Source organism: Drosophila nasuta, chromosome X (genome assembly GCF_023558535.2).
Source record: "Drosophila nasuta strain 15112-1781.00 chromosome X, ASM2355853v1, whole genome shotgun sequence".
Lineage (NCBI taxonomy): Eukaryota > Metazoa > Arthropoda > Insecta > Diptera > Drosophilidae > Drosophila > Drosophila nasuta.
The window spans coordinates 10,825,632-10,846,864 of NC_083459.1; the positions used below are offsets into that span (position 1 = coordinate 10,825,632).

Sequence of the window (21,233 nt, forward strand, 5' to 3'; positions counted from 1 at the left end):
TAAAAATATATAGAATCAATATAATTTAATTCCAATTACTAAAGAATTTCTTAAAAAAGAAAAGGAAGGTATTCTTTGAAGTAGATCACTTAAACAAAAAAATTTTCACAAGCAACTCGCGTATTTAAATTAAAACAAGGTTGCATTTAAAATTAGACACAAAAAAAAAAAATAATAATAATAATAATAATAACAATAAGCATATTTTAATGCAAACAGTTTATTGAACAATTTGTGGAGCTGCAGCTCAGAAATGGAAAGATGAAACGTAGACAGAAAACGCACTCGAGACAGCGAGACACCGAAAAAACAAAGAGGTAGAAAGAGTAGACGAACGGACAGAGTAAAGAAAAAGTGAGTTAAATAAATACAATTAACAAAAATATAGACAAATGCATAAATATGTATATATGTACATATGTACAGAGAGAGAGGGCAGATGTTGAAGTGGGCCAATGGCCTAATTGCAATCTGCAATCTTTGTGCCTGGCTCAGCAGAATTCGGACTCGATTGTCGTTTGGCCCAAATTGCCCATTGCCTCATCTACGTCTGCTTCTTCTTCTTCGTCTCGTCTGCTTGTGCTTTAGCTTGAGTACCCAGAAGAACCGGAATCGGAATTGGAATCGGAGCCATAGCCATAGCCACCAGAAGCGTAGCCGTAACTGAAATATACGAAATAAAGAAAACGCCAACAATTATTTTCCATTTATTTTTTGTTTCGTTTTTTTCTCTTTTTTTTTGTGGTTGTATTTTAAAGGTTTCTTTATAGTTAAAACTAGAGAACTATATATGTATAGTAGTATTATATTACAAGTGGATCCCACGAGAGATTCTAGAACCAGGCACGCAGATAATCGGTTATCGGCGGCACATTATACGATTCCACATTATACCCGTTGTGGGAGTGAGTATTGAAGCCGTAGGTCTTCGATGGCGTCGTTGAATAATCGGCTCGCACAGCCGATTCCGGTTCGGTGGACGTATCAAAGCCCCAACCACCTAGACGACCATCGATCAGTTTCTTGAGAAAATCGGTTGTCTGCTTCTTTTGCACCGGCTCGGGATCCACCAGCGAGCCACCGTAATGCGACTGGGGATTAGCGTAGTCTGGGTGCTGATACACAATGCCCGAGATGATGCTATCGAGTTGAGTGTCTGCCACATGTTCCACCGGATATCCGCTGCCAATGCCGCGGCGATGGATCGCTTCCAGATCGCCGGCAAATTGCAGCGGCGTCGAGCTCTGCTCCAGCGGATCGGGCACCGAGGTGGTCGACAGCAAGCTGCGCAGTTGCGAGTCATCGACGAACTTGTACTCATTGTACGATCCGGCCAATGGCGATGGTATCTGATGCTCCGGATAATAGCTGAGTGCTGAACGCTTCGCAGGTATCGAGTTGACCAGCGATGGTTGCTCCACATCGGTCTCGGCTTGCTCCGCCTCGGACTCTTCGTTGTTTGGTTGTTCGGTGCTGCTCACTCGTATTCTTCCTTCAGTCTCGGTGGTCTCGGGGGGCGGCGGTGCGCTGGCTGTGATGGCACCACAACAACCGCCTCCGGTATGGCACTGACCGCGCTTAAAGTTCGGATTGAGCGTTTCGGGCATGAATTGGATGATCTCGGGCGCCGTCAGATCCATCTTGGCACGCTCCTGCTCCAGCAGATCGTACTCACCCTTGATGTCGCGCTTGCGACGCGTCCCAAAGCCGGGCCAGCGTTTGCTGTGCTTGGCACTCAACACGGTGGCTTTCTTGGTCTTACGCTTGGCTGCGATCTCTGGCGCCGCAGCGGGCAGCAGGCCAAAGAGACGCATCTTGTGCTGTTGCTCTGGGGACATATCGAGGTCCTTGTGATAGTACTTGACGTAGCGAGCTGGACGCGATTGCAGCTGCTGCTGGCGCATCAAACGCTTGCGCAGCAACGAACCATGTGAGCTAAGATCGCGACGACGACGAATCGCATTCGTACTCGCTTTCGTACTCGAATTGATCTGCGGGGTTACGTACCTTGGCTTGTCAGCGGAGCAGCTGCTGCAACTGCAGCTGGACTTCTGGGCAGCACGACAATCTAAACGAGAAACGAAAGAAGAGGAGAGTGAGCATATTTTAGTCGACTCAACTCGACTGCGGAGACTCACCCGACTTATGAACGGCAACGCGATCCACCTTGGCATAGAGCTTCGATGGCTTGTTTTTGGGTGGCACCGGAGTGCGCGGTTGCTCCACGGTGAAATCGAAACTGTAGCTGATCTTGGCCTTGGTCTGCACGGGTTTCTCCACACGATAACCGTAGTCGCCGCCCTCGTATTTCTTTGGCTTGGGCGGGTTGGGCACATTCAGCTGGTAGCCCAGTTTGGTGGGGCAAGCGCAGCCCTCGTCACCGGTGTAGATCACTTGAACGGGTGCTGGGGCGGCCAACGTTCTAATCTCGGCCAGCATCAGCAGCGTCAATGCCACTGTGATCGATTGTAATGTTAGCATTATTATTTTATCGGTGGTGTATCGTTATCGGTATCAAATGTGTGTGTGGCGGTCTGCTTTGGTGTCGAACGTTCTGGCTACTAGCCAAAACTTGGACCGTCGCATTCTTTATATCGTCTTTGCCACCCATCCAGTGCAATCTCTCACGCAGCCCCAAAACAACCACGTCTGGAGCACTCGCTGCTGTCTGTCTGCTGCTGCTGTTGCTGTTTGTTGTGTGTGGCAAGCAGCGACGACGACTGCGCGCGTTGCTTGAACTTGAACTTGAACAGTGTTTTTTCTCATATGCAGAGCTCTAAGTTATTGCTTTTGTTGTTGTATTTGTTGCTGTTGCTGCTGACCTTTTCAAATTATTTTGCTCTTGCGATGTTTTCAGTCAAAAGTCATGTTTCCAGCGTTCGTTGATTTCTGATTTCAGTGCCGAAAGCCGCACTTGTTGGACTTGCACTTGCACTTGGGATTAAAATAAATAATTGCTTCAGCTGCACTGCTTGACACTGCTTGCTTGCTACCCACCGACGCCATCTTTCACTGTGCAAAGCTATCGATTGGTCTGACCAATCGATTATTATCAATAACAGCCCGCAACTTTTTGGTTTTGCTTTCTGCTCTTGTGAATTTTTGCATTGAGTTAATTCATTCAATCGTTCTTCGCTCGCTGGCTTAAAAGCGTTGTATACTTTTAGGGCAAAAAAAGTGTAGATTACAAATTCTGCAGTTAATGGCGTTTCTTTGCTTATCGCATTCATTCACGCATTATACCCGCTAAGCTATAATTTAGAAGGCATGTTGATGAACTGAGTTTTTAAACTAACTTTGAGTATGCACGGTAATGATGAATTTTAAGAGGCTTCTCTAAATTTGAAGACAATCGGCAAATTAAATTTGGCAATCTTATAATACTAAGTGCAACTTCTTTCTATATTCCCTTTGAAATGTGTAACGGGTATCTTGAAGTCGAGCACACTCGACTGCAGTTTGTTTACTTCATTTTTTGTTGTTTTCATTGTGATCAAAAAGTCATGTTTATCGGGCGTACAGTTCTTGGAAATAAAAGTTTGGCTCAGTCATCAGTTTCAACTGAGTGTCAAACGAGCTACAAACCGTTTTTTTTGTTTGCTCTTGAAATTATTGATAAACAAACATTATTTATCACACAAAATTGTGTTTGGTATCTTTAACGGATTATGCCGTGAATTTGTATTTTCCTATAATAAAATGTTGGGTGCAAAAGTGTCTACAATTGAATTTGCTAAGCAATTATTCTAATACATCCATCCAACTAATCAACGAACTAAACTCATTTACAATTATGTACAGTGGGAGAGAGAAGTGTGTGTGCGTAAAGCTAATCCTAATAGCTGTCGCTCATCAGCTCCTGGCGTCGTGCACTGCGATACGAGGTGACGCGTCCGGGCTTGAAGCCACAGTCGACGGACACTTTGCCGCCCACTTTGCCATAGCTATCGCTGTCGCTGCTGCTGGAGTATGATGATTTGCTGGAGGTGATCTTCTTGAACTTGGGATTCTTGTACTGTTCGGTAATGTAGCCCAACTGTTTGTATGTCAGCTGTGGCACGTCATCATCATCGCCGGTGCTGTCCTGTTCCTCCTCCTCAACGTATTCCTCCTCCTCTTCCTTGGCGGCATAGGTGCGCTTCTTAAGCGTAATCACTTCGCTCTTCAGCTTGAACAGATTCTCCTCGGGCACATTAGAGAAGAAGACCTTCTGCTGTCCATCCACCGGTTTCTGGGCAAAGCCATAGGCTAACTTTGCCTCAGGAACATTGATCGCCTTGCCCGCCTGGGCAGCTAATCCGACACTAATGGGATCCGCAGCTGGACTGTTGTCCTGTGACTTTTCCGCAGCGTACGCAATGCTAGGGGAGAAGGGATGGGGATTAGCTAGGGAAATCATAGCTAGCATATTTTTACACTCACTTATCATAACTGGAGCTGGAGCTGCTGCTGCTGCAGCTAGTGTAGCTACTATCGCCGCTGTCGCTCTGCTGGCAGCCGCAGGTGGGTTTGCATGGCGTCTTCTGTGGAAATGATGGAATATCGAAATTAAGTGTCGGAGCTCTTCTATCTTGGCATGCAGATTGTTGATGCTACTTGCGCACGTACGACACGATAATGATGATGATGATGACGACGGTGGGCAAGCGAGACGGCAGCATGTTGCTAATGACGATGACGATGATGATGATGATGATGCGGTTGTTATTCTTGATGATGACGCGTTAGCTGAACGCTGCTGCTGTTGGCCTATTACTGCCCATGCTGGTGGCCTCTGATAACACGCGCATGCGGAAACACAGTGCGCTCTCGTTCTTCTTCTTACTCTTCACTATTTACTGTTACTGTTGTTATTGTTATCGTTATCGATCAAAGAGGATGCTTGACATAATATGTATGTGATTTGTGTGTGCAGTTTTAAGCTGGTTATTAGTACTGGGGGCGAGGGAACTTAAGTCTATCATATTGTTATTTAGTTTGTTATCCCACTGGGGTGTTGGTTAATCATAGGCCATAGCCGTAGCCGTAGCTGGGCGGCGGCAGCATTTGGACGCCACGTCGCCGGTGGCATTCCACTTGCCCCATGCGCTGCAGACGCTGCAAGCGCTCGGCCAGACGCTGTGCCGCCAGCGTTTTGGCCTCGATGGCGCCCTCGAGCATGCGACGGCTCAAGAGATTGTTAAACGCGTGCACATATTGAAAGAGCTCACGTACTTTGCCACACGTCTTGGGCAACTGAGCGGGCTCGATCAGTTGCTTGCTGCACCAGCAATTATCGCCAATTGGCGATAAGTTCACATCGCTGGGCTCATAGTAACGCGGCTTGGGACGCACTATTGTCGGACCCTGACAGCTCTGGCAGTAATCCGTGCCCTTCTCCGAACACACACAGGCGGCCAAGAGCTGCAAAAACATAAAACAACACTGAAGTTACAGGTGGCTCCATCTGGCGACAACACTTTCGCACTTACGCCTTGCAAGCAGTGCAGCGCAAGCAGCAAAGTCAACAGCAATTTGCAGGCATGCATTTTCACAGTTATTTTGTTTTTGTTTTGTTGGTGTACTGGGCGATTATCGATTGTCGCGTGCTGTCGCTGTTGTGTTCTGCACTCGTTAAACGTTTGAATTGACACAGCAGCGGCCCACACGTTTTATACCCCAAGTTGAACTAGAGACGACTTTACTTGTAATACCCGTGAGCCATAGTGATGATGGGTATGATGGGCAAGGTCAAACATTGGTTTAAAATAACTAAAGATTTCTGTTACACATTAGAAATGGTTTTACAACAAAATGAATTACACCACAGTGCATAATTATCACTTATAAAATCTTAAAAATAATAATTCTGTTTTGAATTTTGAGTTTAAAGAAAAATTCATTTATAAAATGCACCGCCTAAATAAGAGAACATATATAAATGCACTTTATGAATATTTTTAATTCTATTAAGAACATATATAAATGCATTTTATGCGTCAAATAGAAATTGCATTTGCTTTGCTCACAAATAATATTTTTCACAGCGGGTATTTTAACGTTAATCACTTACCTTTTGTTGCTGTTCTTAAGCCATGTGCTTCTGCGCTCATTCTCATTGCGCTGAGTGCGATTCACGTTAAATGAAATTCGGCATCGCATTGGCAAACATCACCAAGGAGAGAGAGAGAGAGAAACGACGTTTTCCTCGCTTTTCCACTCGTCCAGGGTTAAACACCTAGGTTCAAATGGTGCATTGCCACTTTCGCTCGCTCTGCTGCACGTGCTCGATGTGGTCCAAAAACGAAAAGACTAGTGTCGAGTGGGATTTTGGTTGTGGGATGCAGTTTTTGATAAACACAACATTGCAAATTCCATGAAATTCATATCGCTAACGCTCTGCTCTCGTTGTCACATCGCCGCTGTCGCTGTCGCTGCCGACGATGACGACGACGCTGACGTCGACGTCGACTGCGCTGTTGTTGTCGCCAAAACTAAGTGAAAAGTTCTTGCAAATTAATGCGATTAATTTTGCTCCCAATTTGCCTATCGCTCGACAAGTAAATTGGGTCAACGACAACGTCTGTGAGATTCCCGTTTGTCTCGCCATTAACCTAATTTATGTTTATGCACAAAAAAGCGACGCATTGTTTACCACAATTTGTTATTGTTCGCAAATAGTTTCACTTGCACTTGCTGAGTTTCCAAATTGATGTCGATACATGGTCGCTTATCGATAACCTCAAATCGTGTTCTATCGAAAGTCTAAAGTCCGTTGTGCATTAATCGAAATAACAGCATTCGATTACATTTGAAAACGTGCGATTTGATATTACGTTGTTTATTTATAAGTCAGAGAAATGGGAATATATTGAACCTTTTGCTGTTTCTGTTCTGCAGTTAAATTATATAATATAATCGACTGATTTGAATTCATTCATTTCTAATCTCTAATTATATTATGCAAATATTGTTTACAAAAAAAAATCCATCGATTTTGCAGTTTTGAAACTGCAACATTGAATCAATCACTAAGTGACTAATCTCAACAGCATGTTATTACAATCTTTATAATTCCAAACAACAATTTCGCTTATTTTCTTTGTATAGAAGTTATCTGGCTTGTGGTTAAAAACTATGCGCCTCATTGTCTAGTCCGGAAAAAGTCAGTGAATACAAGTAAGAAAACAAAACTACATCAAGTCGAATATTAAATACGCTTGATGGGCGAAGAGCATGTCTACGTTTAATTAATTATAAGGAAGGAATAATAAACTTTATGCTCAGCCATCTATAATATATGTACATAGATGGAAACCCCCATAGTGAGAGTTGCAGATGTCCAGCTGAGACGATCAGCAGCTGAGCGCGTGTGCAGGAATGATTGGGACCACGTTGGGCAATTACAAGTGACCACGGTCATGGCTCGTCATGGATGCGCACGGCAACAGAGTCAAGTCCAGCAAGTTCGATTATCATCATTATGCGGCAGACGTAACAAGTGAGACAGCGACAGTTAGGTGGGCTCGACTCTGAGATACTCCCCGTGACAAAAATACGATTTCTATTGAGAGTAAATATAAACTAGAAAACACCTTAAACACTTAATCCTCAAATAACTAAAATAGGACAATATATTAAAAGAAAAATAAAGATCTGAAATTAAACCTACAAATTATCTGCAAGTAAGGATAAGCAATTAAAAAGAGTGTTGGAAATTGCTGTATGAATGAGTGTTGGGAATTGCATAGCAAAAGCGTCGGTTAGTGTTGTGATCTGACAATAAGTGATAGACAATAAAAAAACGTATAAAACTAAAGTACTAAAGCGTAAAAGTGCTACTAATTATTTATTTTGCTTGTGTGGTGTAAAACTTAAATGATATAACTATCTTTTTCAATAAATAGTTATTAGAATATCGTAGTAGCAGAATATTGTTAAACTTAATAGAATAAATAAAGTTTTAACTTGTAGGACTGGGCATAAAAAACAAATAAATAAATAACTCAATCACAAAAGAAAAACGAAAATAAAATCAAAGCAAAACTGGATTCCAACTTAATTTTCTATGTAGATAACTTTCGCAGAGATCGAATTGACAAACGGACATGGGTTGGCATACCCTTTTACCCCTTGCAGCTTTTAGGTGGGTATCGAAAACACGACTCGTGGACGACGGTGACGGTGACGACGAGCTGAGTGTGGGAGAAAACCCCTAGACTCAGACTCAAGAGATAGTACAGTCGAGTCGCAACTGAATTCGATTCCGTCTCACAAGCGACACAAAGTTGAAATGTTCCCATATAAATCGAATATATAGTATAGATGAGACGCTTATCAGCCCAGGCACCGAGTCAAGCTGTCGATCGAAAGCGAACTCATCGGATTAGTACAATTGTACAGTCCAAAGTGAACACAACAGCAGCGCTTCTGCAGTCGGAGCATCTTCTAACTACTTTCCAAGTTGACATCCTTCAACAAAAAACAACTAAACAACAACTTAGAAATGGCAGCAAAGAGAATGGATTTAAATGTGCCCACGTTTCTGGTGCTGAGCGGTTGCTCCAATCCGCTTGGCCAGACGCTTGCCCAGGAGCTCTGCGGTCGCCTGGCCGCCGGTTCGGTGGCTCTGCTGCTCGACGAGAGTCCGGAGCAATTGCAAACGCTCGCTCAACTGCTGAGCGAACAACAAGTGCAACCGGATGCGGTGCAAATCTTTACGGGTCAACGATTGATGGATGCGGAGCAACTGATGGAGCAGATATTGCAAAAGAACGACTCAAAGGGATGCTTCCAGCGGAGCATCATTGTGCATAACGAGGGCGATGCTGCGACCCATGTGCTGATCGAGCCGCAGTCCCCGAAGGAGTGGAACGCCTATGTGGAGCGTCAGTTGATGGCACCGGTGGCGCTCAATCAGCGCTGGTTGCGCGCCAAGCAGCTGGCTGGCATCGAGAAGCTGGTGATCAATGTGACATCGTCGCTGCAGGTGCGTCCGCTGATCTTCAACACGCTGCTGTGCTCCTGCAAGAGGGCGCGGGACATGTATTTCCGTGCCATGGCTGCCGAGGAGCAGCGCTCGAATGTCCATGTGCTCAGCTATGCGGCGGGACTCTTCAAGACCCACGACACGCAGTTGGACATTAACGGTAACATTGTGGATCCCGAGCAGCTGTTGGGTGGCATGGATCATCAAAAGGAGCAGAAGGCGCTGCCACGTGTGCAGCCATTGCAATCGACACTCAAGTTGATCAACATACTGGAGCAGAAGGCCTTTGTCTCCGGTCACGATGTCGACTACTATGACACATTTGTCTTATGAGTAGCAACGCAGTCGTGGCCCATGCATCCAACCTGTGAGTGGATCGCATTGACACGGACTGCTGCAGACGCGAACGTAAACATGGCTGACGATTTATACACACAATTTACTATGAAACTACTGCTTGCAACGGAAATGAATAAAATTTGGCAACTGCTGACGACTCTCGTGCTCGAAATGGCGCAATGCACGTGTAACGGAAACGGAACACACGAAAACGAAACACATATAATCATTGATTTATTTTTCTTGTTGGGTGGCTTGGTTACGGGGCAAATTCTGCTTTTGGGGAATCTCTCATCTCACTATCGCGCGCTTCTCTCTCTCTATCTCTCTCGCTCTCTTGGTGTAAGCGCAGCAGCCGTTGAACCATTCACAGACAAGCAGCCATGATCATTGATAAGACGCAATCACGATTGCCGCCGGCTCAGCAACAGAGTAAAAGTAAAAAGTGCGAGGCGCATGACCCACGTTCAAAACAACGGCATAATTAAGATAGAGAAATAGACAGAGAGAGGTGGAGATGTTGCCAGCATACAGGAACAAACGCTATCAATTAATATACACAGAGAAGAGGAAGAGTATACAATTTATTTCCTAATCGCAAGTTTAATAACCCTAAAGCTGCCAACTTTAATTTGAATCAGATTTCAAAGTCGATTGAGCCGTTAGTCAGCAATCGATTTAAGTTTTAAGGCTATCGATTGTTGTCACAGGGTGTTCAGATCTCGCCTGTTTATTTGAACAAGTAGCGCCTCAAAAATACCAATATACTTTACATGGTGTAACCAGTTAATAATTTGAAATTGAATTTGTGGTCACGCTGATGTGATAAGGAAATTGATTTGGCATGGAATTAAATTATTTTTGTTGAGTTTATTAGTTAATACAGCTGTGTTTCTATGGGCTGACGTAACTGGCAATTGGGAATAACTCAATCGCTAGTTAAGCATATCGCTTGTTTGCATTCATTTCGAGATGCGTGACCTTGAGTGTTTTGTTGCAAGAACATTCCGCACTTATGGTTGAGCAGCGTTCGTTGCTTGAGTGGATGATAAGCCGCATTAAGCAATAACAAGAAATTTTAGCTTGATTTAAATTGCGACAATTAATAACAATTATCATTTAAATGTGGCGATAACCTTTTTATGTCGCTCATCACACAGATTCAATTGATGCAGCAGCACTCAACAACAAAGTGTTAAGTAGGCTACTTCACATACAAACACGCACACATGAACTGAAATGGAAAGCTCGCTTCAAATTCCCAATGAGTAGAATGTGTAACAACTTGTTACTAACAAGAAATTGGTGTATACAAAACTAGAAAAGAAATGTATGTTCATTGTATATAACTACGAAAACAATTTTACTAAAATATGTATGCACATTAAAATGCAATAATGCACTTCAGTTTTAATTTGCAATTTTAATGAGCCATTGAACTAGAAGTGTGTTCAGAACTCCGCAACAAAATCAAAACATGCGCGCACACTCACACGCACACATGCACACGTAACCGGTATGTGAATGTAAGCAATCGAAAGCTTTCGCCAAAAGCTATTTTGAAAGCTGCGCTGAAAAAAGTCAGCAACACTCATTCAACCAACTGTTGCAGCTTAGATTTTAGTTTAGCAATTGCCTTTCGTCTTTCGCCATGGATCTGAATCAACGCACTTACTTGCTGGTAACAGGCGCCTCTCGCGGCATTGGCCAGGAAGTGGCCCAACAATTGTCCCGTCAGATCAACGCCGCCGCCTCCATTGTGGTGCTGCTTGGCCGAAGTGAATCTCAGCTGCTGGCCACCAAAGAGAACATCTTGAGCGATCGCCCAGAGCTGGCGGTGCACACATATTCACTGGAACTGGCCACTGCCCAGGCGGCGGACTTTGCTCGCATTCTGGACGAGACGCTGGCGGGCCAAAATCTGAAGGAGCTGGAACGCGCCATTGTCATCCACAATGCGGGCACCTTGGGCGACAGTTCGAAGCATGCCCGCGACTTGGGTGACACGGCGCTGCTGGAGCAGTATTATCACATTAATTTGTTCTCGACGCTCGCACTGAATCGTGAGTTTATGCGCGTGTTTGCCGAGGTGCCCAAATTGATTGTGAATCTGAGCACATTGGCTGCTCTGAAGCCCTTTCCCTCCATGGCCTACTATTGCACCGTGAAGGCGTCGCGAGAGATGTACTTCCGTGTGCTGGCCGTGGAGGAGCCGGCGGACAAGACGCTAGTGCTCAACTATGCGCCCGGTGTCATCGATACACAGATGACGCTGCAGCTGCAGCACGAATCCCACGATGCCAACGTGACGGCCACATATAAGAAGCAGCGCGATACGCAGACAATGTTGAAAGCAGAGCAGACGGCGCAGAAGCTAATCGATGTGCTGCGGGCGCAGAAATTCCAGTCTGGCGATCATGTTGACTACTGGGATAATGAGTAATATGTATTAATCAGATACTTTGAATATGGGTTGTGGACTTGCTATGTATTCCAAACTAATGTTAAATAAACTATATATCGAACTGGATCACTTAGGATATGTTGTTGCGGAATTCTTCAAAAGTTAAATGAGGATATAAGTAGTTTAAAATATTTAAAAAAAAACATACTTATTGTGATGCAATTCAATTTGCTTTTCAATTATAGATATTCAGTTGAATCATGACAACTTTCCATTTCAATTTTTTTCGTAGAATACCTTCGCTGAAATCTGGAAAAATGTTCCATTATTAAACATGTTTAAATACAAATCATTCTAATTAAAGTGCAAAACAAATGGAAATTTAATAATTATTTGTACGCAAGATTCCTGCTGTATTTATTACATTTCTTTAAGCAAAAAAAAAATACCTGAGGAATCCTCATTTCTTGCATAAACTTTCTAAATATGCATACAAATTATTCTTATTTAATGTACGAAGAATAACAAAATATTCGACTCCATTCCTACCATGAATTTCTAGGCCAACTGTTGTTCACTTCATCATCAAATCAAATCTACATTAGCAACAATTGCAACTACAATGTATCTCAAAAGAAGTCGGCGGCGGCGCTGCGTCGCTTTGTGGGAATCTTGAGCAGATCATCGGTGAGCGTGGAGCCCGTATCGATGGGGGTTGCCTGATGACTGCTGCTTCTGCTGCTGGACGAGATTGGTGTCTGCTGCTGCTGTCTGCTGTCACTGTTAATCACATTTGATGAACGCACCACTTTCGGTGTAATCTTCAGTTTGTTCTTCGTAGTAGCGGGCGATGGCGTTAGGAACGGCGTATTATTGCGCATGCCTATTTTGCCGGAGGCCAGGCGACGTGCTGCCGGCGACATGCTGGCCAAACGCTCCATGTTGGAGCGCACGAATGGCGATCCAATGTTGCGGCGTGCCGTATTCAACGCCTGCTGCTTCTGATTGCGCATCTTCTCGCTCACCTTCTCGGCCAGCGCAATGGCAATGTTCTCGCGTCGCGAGTTCTCGTTAATGCGAAACGAGGGTCCAGCCGTAGTGCTGCGCAGCGGTGTATCGCCGCCATCCAGGCGAAATGGTGTGCCATCGATTTCTCCCCACGTCATGATGGGCGAGAAGGCTTCGCCGGGTCGCGGCGATGGGGAACGCAGCAAATCAAAGCCACGTATACGTGGCGTTGCGGTGCCGCCGCCAATCTCTTCTTCGGCTGTAGCGGCATTGGCTGCCTCATCCTGGTGACCCATATGCATTGCTGGCAGCCTGGTGGCCTTGTGCTGTATGCTCTGCTTGCGTTCGGCGAGTTGGACACGCTCCTGTTCGGTTAGTTCAACGCCGTCGGGCACATACATGATTGAATTCATATTCGTGTATTTCCAGGTCTCAATCTTGCGCAGCGGATCGGGTTCCTCGAACTGTTTCTCAATGCTGGGCAACATCAAAGCGCGCTGCAGCTGCTCCGCAGACAAGTGTTCGTGGTTGTAGAGTACCGCGTATTTCTGGCGCAGCTTCGTCTCAGCGGTCTCGATGATCTCCTGAAAGCTTTGATTGTCCTCGCTGGTATAGTGCTGTAGAAACGAGTCCAGCGACATTTGACTTGCAATGCCCTCCTGGCAGCCGCCCTCAACGTCACTTCTGCTGCTCTTGTTGCTTCTGTTGGACTGCGGTGTCTCGGCGCGCGGCGTTGCACTGCCATTTGCAGTGCTCAGAGGCGTTTCGAATGTGGCGGGCGACATGGCTGCACAAAAGACAACATTTTCGCTACTGTTAGTGCTCGGCAATTGATTTGACAGCTTACCATTGTTGCGGCCAGCGGTGCCGCTTCGGCTGCCAGTGCCAGGGAAGCGTCCCATGCTGTAGCGTGCTCGAATTTCGGCCATTTGCAGAAAGTCGCGACGCCCCTCCGCGTCCAGGTAATCGTTTTGGGCACGCAGTCGCTCCAGATCGGGAAAGAAGTCACGTTGTATGATCTTGGACATCTCCTCGATGTAGCGCTCCTCCGTCAGAATTTTAGGTTTCACTTTGCGACGTTCTGTGTGGCTGGGCAACGGTCTCTTGAATTCGGCCAGTGCTGTGTTTTGTGCCTTCACCATTTCCATGGCTAGACTGCCAGGTGTGCTGGGCGTTCTGGGCATATCGGCCATTGTGCGCTTGCCAATGTTTATTTATGTGGGTAATTTCTTTCGTACAAACAAGGAAAACAAACGTTTGAAGCAGTGTGACCGTAGCTTGAGTTTACAAATGTACAATTAATGGTCAGTTCAGTTGAAAGTCAGCTGGGAAGTTGCCAGATCGCCAGGCGACAAATTTATCGAATAATCGATTACACAAAGGGCACTTCCATGTTGATACAATTTAATTGAAAAAGCTGTTATTTTCAAATTTATCATTTCGCAAAATTTGTTTGTAAACATATAACAGAATATACAAATAAAGTCTTATCTTGTCCGCGAAAGTTTTTGATACATCTTTGTAGTAATTAGGTAGCACTATATTAAAAAATCAAGCCGATGGCATTACATGACGAAAAATGGAAGTGAGTCTTATGACTGCCTCATAAAATCGCTTAACTCTGTGAATTGGGCTATATCTTCTTTATACAACTATTTTGAATCGTCAATCTACAGGATTATTGTTGTTTTTTGCTTTTGTACTAAGAAGTTATATTAAACATAAATCATGACCCCCCTGTAAATCAATTAAGCTACTTTAATCTATTTCAAAAAATAGTAGGTTCTATGCAATAGATACAATACACAATAAAACGAATATAAACTAAATAATAAAATATAATATACATTTTTGTAATATTTGTAAGAAGATGTGGCATTGATGGCTTGATTTTTTATACCATTAATTTTTTTGTTGTGTTTGTTCGCTTCTTAAAAGCAGATTTTGTATTGCTATAAAAAAAAAACTTTTGAAAATAGGGTCGTGAGACTGCTTTCACCTGCTTTGCATGCACTGCTTTCATTACGTTTTTAAACCAGCAAGCAGTGCAAAATCAAATCTTGTATTATTTTTTTCGAAGAGTTTTTAAAGCTGTGAGCAACCCTTGTGGCAATTATCATAGGTCCATTTACTCTAAAATGTTGATAGTCATAAATCGAATTCAGACACAATCGAATATATTTTAGTTTAAAATTTGCAAAATATAACAATGGATTTATTAGCAAATATTATGCTATTTATCCTGATGACGGTCACCTTTACGCCAGCCCTGGTTCTAGGTGTTTATCTATTCTCAAGCCTTCTACGAAGAGGTGTCAGAAGAGACTTGGCATACCAAATACCAGACAAGGCATGTACTGTATGCCTGGAGGACATCAAAAGTGATAACTACAAGATACGTGATCTGATGCGTTTGGATTGTGAGCATTGGTTCCACAAGAAGTGCATTTATCGCTGGTTTGAACAATCGAGATCTTGCCCCAACTGTCGTTGCATTTTCAATCTGTTCGCAAGAGAATATTGCGATCATATTGATCCAGATGATGATAATGATGATGATGACGAAGGTGATTGGTTGGGATATGTTCATGCCATGCTTCACTTCAATTAAGCGGCTGGTGAAGAATTGAAGAATTCGTTTTTTTTGTGTTTTGTGATTATAAATATTCTGAAAATTTTGTAGTTATTTATTAAACATCTTTGCAGATTCGTTATAATGTTATAAATCTATATATAAAAATAAATAATAAATAATACAAGATGTGATAACAAGAAATTGCACAGCAGATTCAAACTTGGCAGTTGTTTGTTATTGGTGTCTAGAATGGAAACTCGTTAAATGAATTTCTCTTTGAACTGATCACAAATTGCATAACTTCAACACTGGCTGTTCTTATGCATTTCCACAGCGGCAATAATGGCAATAATTCCAATGAAAATGACTCAATTTCAGAGGGAACACCATCGACGTCGCCATCGCCATCGACATCGACATCGACATGCCATTATCATTATCATACAAATGTTTCCCCTCCAATGTTGCCACTGTGATGTTGCTGCTGTTGCAGTGCCAACAAATCTGTTAACAGTTGGCAATAATTGTGGTGCAGCAGCAGAAACGTCGTCATCATAATTTCAGTGGCTGCTTTGTCCCTTTTTGTTCTTTTTTTGGTTTGCCTGACTGCAGCATAATGTTATTTGCCATCTATTTTTGGGGCCTACTCGATGGGCTCTGGGGCCTTTTATTGTTGCAGGCAGCGTTGTCATCGATGGCATTAATTTTGGTAAGTGCGCCGCGTTTTCGAGGGATCCGAGGCAAGGCGAGGCGAGGCAAGGGAAAGTGCAGCTGAAGCAGATCCTAAGATGTTCAGGAGACGCTTTTCAACACGCTGTGGCAAACGATTTTTATGGCACGACATTTCCGAGCAACATTTTCTTGAATTACTCGCTCAATTTCCGTTGAATCAACAAGCGAGAGAGAAAGAAAGAGCGAGAGAGAGAGAAAGAGACTCCTTGGGCAACTTTAATTGCAACTGCCACTGCTGCGACTTCGACTTCAACATCGACATCGACATCGAGGAGGAACGTTAATTGATGGCCTGTTGCAATATTGTGTAATATTAATTAGTCCGACGCGACAACCATCAAAATATAATTTGTATGCACATACTCGTATTTGCACCCAAACTGCATTCGTTGTTTGTTTTTGTATTTTTTGTATTTCATAATTTTCACGGCTCATAAACGGTGCTACTTTGTTGCCTGTCAGCTTTGTACTTGTCTCCCTCTCTCATCTCATCTCATCTCCTCCTCTGTCTTCCGTCTCTGTCATTTTGCAAGGCACGTGCGTCTGTCGTAGATGCATAAAAAAAAGGGCAGCATATGCTCGACTTGAAACATCGCAACGTCGCGACGCGATGCGAAGCGACGTCGCACAGATTTGTTTGTGGGCGTGTCAGCAATATGTCAATATCCACTCGAGAGTCGCGCATGCGTGCTCCCCAAATGCCCGGAAAGCAAAGGGAAAAAGGAAAAGGTAATGCCGTTAGTCGAAGGCGTAACCACAAAGGGTTGCAGCACTTCACTTTGACTTCGCCTTTGCCTTTGTCTTTGTCTTCGTCTTCAACTTCGACTTTGACTTCTCGACTTCATCTCAAAATCTGGCATGTTAGCTGTAACATGTTCTCGACTTGAAAATACCCTACTACATAAAAATAGAATGCAATTTTATGTGAACTTTTAATTAATGAAATTACTTTGGTAATATTTAACTGCAAATGTGAATACAAAATTAAATTGGCTAGCTCTCAAGTGATTCTCCTTTCATTACAATCAATTGTGTTTAACATTTTTATTTAAACATAATACGAATTATAGTAAATACATTTCACCCTCTTTACTATGTATATTAGAGTAACAAAACATTTCTATGCTGGATATACAATATACAATACATTAGTATAATCTCACATACACATATATATTTATATATTTTCACTTAACGTTTACCTTTTTTATTTTGAATTTGAAGCATAAACATTTGATTATCAATTATGCATTCCAAAAAAAAGTATGCAGGTAAAAGGCACTCGAAACATGAAATGCCTTGCAACAAAAGGTTGAGAAAGCCGCAAGTATGGTTTGTCAATGGTAATATGCTACACATGTTACAGGGTATTTGAAAGGGAGAACAGCAACAGCAACAACAACAACAAATGAGAAGGAAGAGTATAAAAGCAAACACGATGCTCGCATAAACAAAGATTCAAGTGTCAATGAAAAAGCGGAAAAAATAAGTCAAAATATAAACACGGTTTCACTTTCAAAGCGATTAGCTATGGACGCGCCTTGAACTTGTGCGGAAAATGCAGTCAACAACAACAACAGCAGCAGCAACAACAACAACAACAATAATAACAATGGCACACAGCACTGCGCAAGCTGATAAGAATAACAGTTGAAGTTGTTGCTGTTGCCACTTGAAAACCTTCCAGCCATTTGACACCATTAGGCAGGCGAGGCGGCCGAGCGAACGAATTAACGGAACAAACGAATGGAAGAACAAACGAACGAACGAACGAAAGAGCGACGTATCGATCGAACAGGCGACACAGCACACACCTACACAGTGACAGTCACATATACACACATGCACACATCCACTGAGACATGGACCTACCGCAGTGGAATGCCGGACAGAGAGCAATAAATATTCAAATATGCATTTTACAGTGGCATCCACAAAATCATCTTTCATTGGCCTTTTGAAGTGGCTGGCGTCTTCGCTTTGCTCTCTCTCTCTCTCTCTCTCGTAATCGACATTATCGACTGTCGCAATTGTAATCCAAGGCCATGTCGCATGTTGTATATAACTTGGACTATGCTTGGGTTGGGCATATTGTGTGCTGGACTACGTCATCTAACGATAAGACTTATCAGTCCTGATAAAATATATAAATATAAGTGGACAAACATATACTATATGATTATGCCAAATAGAAGCTTACGAACTTGAGCGATATGTGTAAGGTTTTCGTTGTCGATTGCTATAGCTGATACTTCACGTATGAAGTCGCACTCAACTTAGTATTCCAGCTAAATGAGCTTCAATGGCTTATTATTCACATATTTCCAACAGGAATTTCTGTAATCAGTGTGAAATGCTTCTTCCGGTGACGTCACTTTTGCTTTAAATGAATCACAGATTTGACACATGAGTTCTATAGTCCAACTTAAAATAAAGATAATTCTTTACATGCCGATTTAATCATTCTATTTATTTTTTATTCTTAGCAACTTCTTTCAATGCAGCAAACTATTTCTCTTTTAACTTATCGCTAAACTATCTTATGCTTAATATTAAATTTAAAGGGAATATTTTAGTTATTCTTAAACATATATTTTCTCTATCTAGTTGCAAACATTTTATAAAATTTTCCATTTTAAAAACCTTCACTTAATATTATTGCAGCTTACTATCTTAACTGATTCTCAAATGATTTCGATATCATTCAGAAAGATTGCAGCCATATTAAATATTAAATTAATAATAAACATTTAAGTTATTACTGACTCTTGATATTTTAAGAAAATTAAAAGAATATTTAAAAGTATATCATAAATTTGCAGTTAGAATATCATATTAAACTCAGTATTGCAATTTAACTTAAGTATATACTTTAATTCTAATGAATGAAATAAATTATTTTGTGAAGAAAACATCAGCTATGTATCAACTAGAAGATTTAGAAGATTGAATATTAAATTATTCGTGAATCGTGCTTATTTCAATATGTGATTTCCTGACTCCTTATTTCAATATTTCAAGAAATTTTCAAATTCTTTTTATATCTATGATTCCCAAGATTCTTTAATTCTCATTATTATAATAAACTATTTTCTAAAGACACTTTATTTAATAATATTACTATACCTTGGATACTATGATTCCCAAGATACTTTGCTTTTCATTATTAGAATAAACTATTTTCGAAAGTCTGTTGCAAGTCTTTAAACAAAACTATGTTGATAGATAGTTTCTCAAGTGTTGCTGTAGATTTCATAGAAAAAGGTTGCACACAAAGTGAGTAGAGAAAATTGTAAGATATTTATAATAATTATGTGATAATGCTGATAAGTTGGAAATCACTCGCATGTGTCCATAAGTACTGTGTAATGCTTCCAATTCTCATCCATGTGGCCCATTCAACAACACTTTTGGAATGCCTTTTACCCTCTCTGATCGACGACACATCTGTTGCTCTCATTGTTGTTGTTGTTGTTGCTGTTGTTGTTTCAGTCTTTTTGTGTTATTGTTTTTATGAATTTTATGCAAGTGTTGAGAAATTTATGTGCTCCCGGGCCGTGTCTCAACTGGAAGCCAGAATGCATGCCAATTTGCTGTTATTTATGGAAGCAGCAGCAGAAGCAACAACAACAACAACAACAACTGCTTCGGCAAAAGCAACTGTAAATGGCGTTATTAAATTTTAGACGCTGCGAAAAACTTGGATAAGCGGCACCCCGTGAGACTTATGACGTATCTTCTTCTATTTACTACTCGAATACCCGAATGATGTGACAGCTCTTTGATGATCCAGCATCATTTTGTTGCCTTACTTTCGGTCAAAGTTCAATAGCGCCATAATCAATATCTGTGATCTCAGGTTGCCTACACACACGTCACTTTTTAAATGCTATTTTCAAATGCTCTGATTTTTGTCTCTGTTGTTGTTCTCTTGTTTTGTTTCGCTTGAGTTTGTGACTAATGAATGCCGCGTTTTGACGGCTTGTCAGTTGCGCCTAGACGCATTCATGACAACGTGTGAAATCGCAAAGATTCCCCTCTATATCCCACATCTGTATAAAGTACATACGATTATATATATACTCGTATATATTCGATTATACGAAATGGTATGCCCAACACGTCACAAACGTGCCGTTACTAATGATAACCACACACAAACACACATGTCACATGCTTCAGTCGACGGGTCTCTGTCCTCTAAAAGTACTATATAGCATAGGTAATAAATACATACGTATCTACAAAGTCCAGTTATGTGTAGTCTATAGTGGAACACCGCGAGATAAGGCAGATTTCCCGATCGAGCAAGTTACGAATAAGTGTCAGAGAGACTTAATAATGAAACTTGTTGTTAATAATTTGATAATATTTATTAGATTAGATTAATCAGTATCAGCATCGAGAGGTATTCACACATAAAGGTGTGGCTAATATAACATAAGTGATTCACATTACGACTTGTCAGTTGCAATAATATGAATGCTAGGCAAGCCTTATTAGTTATATGCTTACACATTTACGAGTACACGTTACACTTAGCTTTATCAATATTTCACAATTATGTTAAATCGCAGATTTATAAACCAGAAATTATCTTTGACTACCAATTTAAGGTATCACAAATAGACTAAAAATATAACAAATTATATATTTGGTATATTAATATAGTACTACCTACAAAATATACCATTGAGTGTACAATATACCAGATTGTCAGCCAAAGCAACTAAGACCTGTATTAAAAGGCTATTTCTTAAATTACTTTTTCAATTTTTGTCCAATCACAACCAAATTTGTAGTTATCATTAAACTTATAGTTATTGTTGTATGTACTTAATTGTATGTGAATACATTTGCAAATTAGATATTACTACTACTACTCTAAACTAAAATACCATAACTTGTTGGTATACACATCGAAATCTAAATTCACATTACAATTTGCAACAATGTGATTGAATGGTAGGAAATCTTATTAGTTGTATGCATAAGCATTCACAATTATTTTATTGTTCATATTTCACAATTGAATTGTATATTTTTAAATCAGAAATTATATATTGGACTACCTTAAAAAAAATACCATAATTTGGTATACATATGAAAAGCTATATAGACTAACACTACGTTGCAATAGGGAAACCTTATCACTGTTTATATTTTAGAATTAAATTGTTGATTTAAAAATTAGAAATTAAATTTGA

The 21,233-nt window shown here is 41.6% G+C and overlaps 5 protein-coding genes across 6 annotated transcripts; 2 read left to right on the top strand and 3 right to left on the bottom strand.

The window, feature by feature from the left end:
- Positions 1 to 713: 713 nt before the first annotated feature.
- Positions 714 to 2,575, bottom strand: LOC132797077 (uncharacterized). The gene is made up of 2 exons (XM_060808564.1): positions 2,139 to 2,575; positions 714 to 2,068 (listed from the first exon to the last, which is right to left on the bottom strand). Exons 1-2 carry the CDS (start codon positions 2,479 to 2,481, stop codon positions 834 to 836), a joined length of 1,578 nt encoding a protein of 525 aa, XP_060664547.1. The 5' UTR covers positions 2,482 to 2,575; the 3' UTR covers positions 714 to 833.
- A 1,079-nt stretch (positions 2,576 to 3,654) lies between these two features.
- Positions 3,655 to 6,802, bottom strand: LOC132797083 (uncharacterized). Of its 2 annotated transcripts, XM_060808571.1 has the most exons (5): positions 6,053 to 6,802; positions 5,472 to 5,751; positions 5,215 to 5,403; positions 4,423 to 4,523; positions 3,655 to 4,361 (listed from the first exon to the last, which is right to left on the bottom strand). In XM_060808571.1, exons 2-5 carry the CDS (start codon positions 5,526 to 5,528, stop codon positions 3,836 to 3,838), a joined length of 873 nt encoding a protein of 290 aa, XP_060664554.1. In that variant the 5' UTR covers positions 5,529 to 5,751; positions 6,053 to 6,802; the 3' UTR covers positions 3,655 to 3,835. The 2 variants fall into 2 exon arrangements, with proteins under 2 accessions (XP_060664554.1, XP_060664555.1); XM_060808572.1 differs by lacking the exon at positions 6,053 to 6,802 and having other exon boundaries at positions 5,472 to 5,769.
- Positions 6,803 to 8,354: 1,552 nt separating this feature from the next.
- Positions 8,355 to 9,377, top strand: LOC132797085 (sepiapterin reductase). The gene has a single exon (XM_060808574.1). It carries the CDS (start codon positions 8,486 to 8,488, stop codon positions 9,299 to 9,301), a length of 816 nt encoding a protein of 271 aa, XP_060664557.1. The 5' UTR covers positions 8,355 to 8,485; the 3' UTR covers positions 9,302 to 9,377.
- A 1,500-nt stretch (positions 9,378 to 10,877) lies between these two features.
- Positions 10,878 to 11,837, top strand: LOC132797086 (sepiapterin reductase). Its single transcript, XM_060808575.1, has one exon. It carries the CDS (start codon positions 10,959 to 10,961, stop codon positions 11,748 to 11,750), a length of 792 nt encoding a protein of 263 aa, XP_060664558.1. The 5' UTR covers positions 10,878 to 10,958; the 3' UTR covers positions 11,751 to 11,837.
- A 298-nt stretch (positions 11,838 to 12,135) lies between these two features.
- LOC132797080 (splicing factor ESS-2 homolog) lies at positions 12,136 to 14,018 on the bottom strand. The gene is made up of 2 exons (XM_060808567.1): positions 13,567 to 14,018; positions 12,136 to 13,506 (listed from the first exon to the last, which is right to left on the bottom strand). The coding sequence occupies exons 1-2, from the start codon at positions 13,910 to 13,912 to the stop codon at positions 12,341 to 12,343; spliced, it is 1,512 nt and encodes a 503-aa protein (XP_060664550.1). The 5' UTR covers positions 13,913 to 14,018; the 3' UTR covers positions 12,136 to 12,340.
- Between the last annotated feature and the right edge of the window lie 7,215 nt (positions 14,019 to 21,233).

Bases quoted from the DNA above. Each gene is read 5' to 3' on its own strand.
- LOC132797086 (XM_060808575.1), top strand. From the start codon at position 10,959: ATGGATCTGAATCAACGCACTTACTTGCTGGTAACAGGCGCCTCTCGC.
- LOC132797085 (XM_060808574.1), top strand. From the start codon at position 8,486: ATGGCAGCAAAGAGAATGGATTTAAATGTGCCCACGTTTCTGGTGCTG.
- LOC132797080 (XM_060808567.1), bottom strand. From the start codon at position 13,912: ATGGCCGATATGCCCAGAACGCCCAGCACACCTGGCAGTCTAGCCATG. The intron at 13,507-13,566 runs GTAAGCTGTCAA...TCTTTTGTGCAG, and splicing joins CACCGCTGGCCGCAACAATG to CCATGTCGCCCGCCACATTC.
- LOC132797077 (XM_060808564.1), bottom strand. From the start codon at position 2,481: ATGCTAACATTACAATCGATCACAGTGGCATTGACGCTGCTGATGCTG. The intron at 2,069-2,138 runs GTGAGTCTCCGC...TTTCTCGTTTAG, and splicing joins CGTTGCCGTTCATAAGTCGG to ATTGTCGTGCTGCCCAGAAG.
- LOC132797083 (XM_060808571.1), bottom strand. From the start codon at position 5,528: ATGCATGCCTGCAAATTGCTGTTGACTTTGCTGCTTGCGCTGCACTGC. The intron at 4,524-5,214 runs GTACGTGAGCTC...TCATTTCCACAG, and splicing joins TGCCCAAGACGTGTGGCAAA to AAGACGCCATGCAAACCCAC. The intron at 4,362-4,422 runs GTGAGTGTAAAA...CTTCTCCCCTAG, and splicing joins TCCAGCTCCAGTTATGATAA to CATTGCGTACGCTGCGGAAA.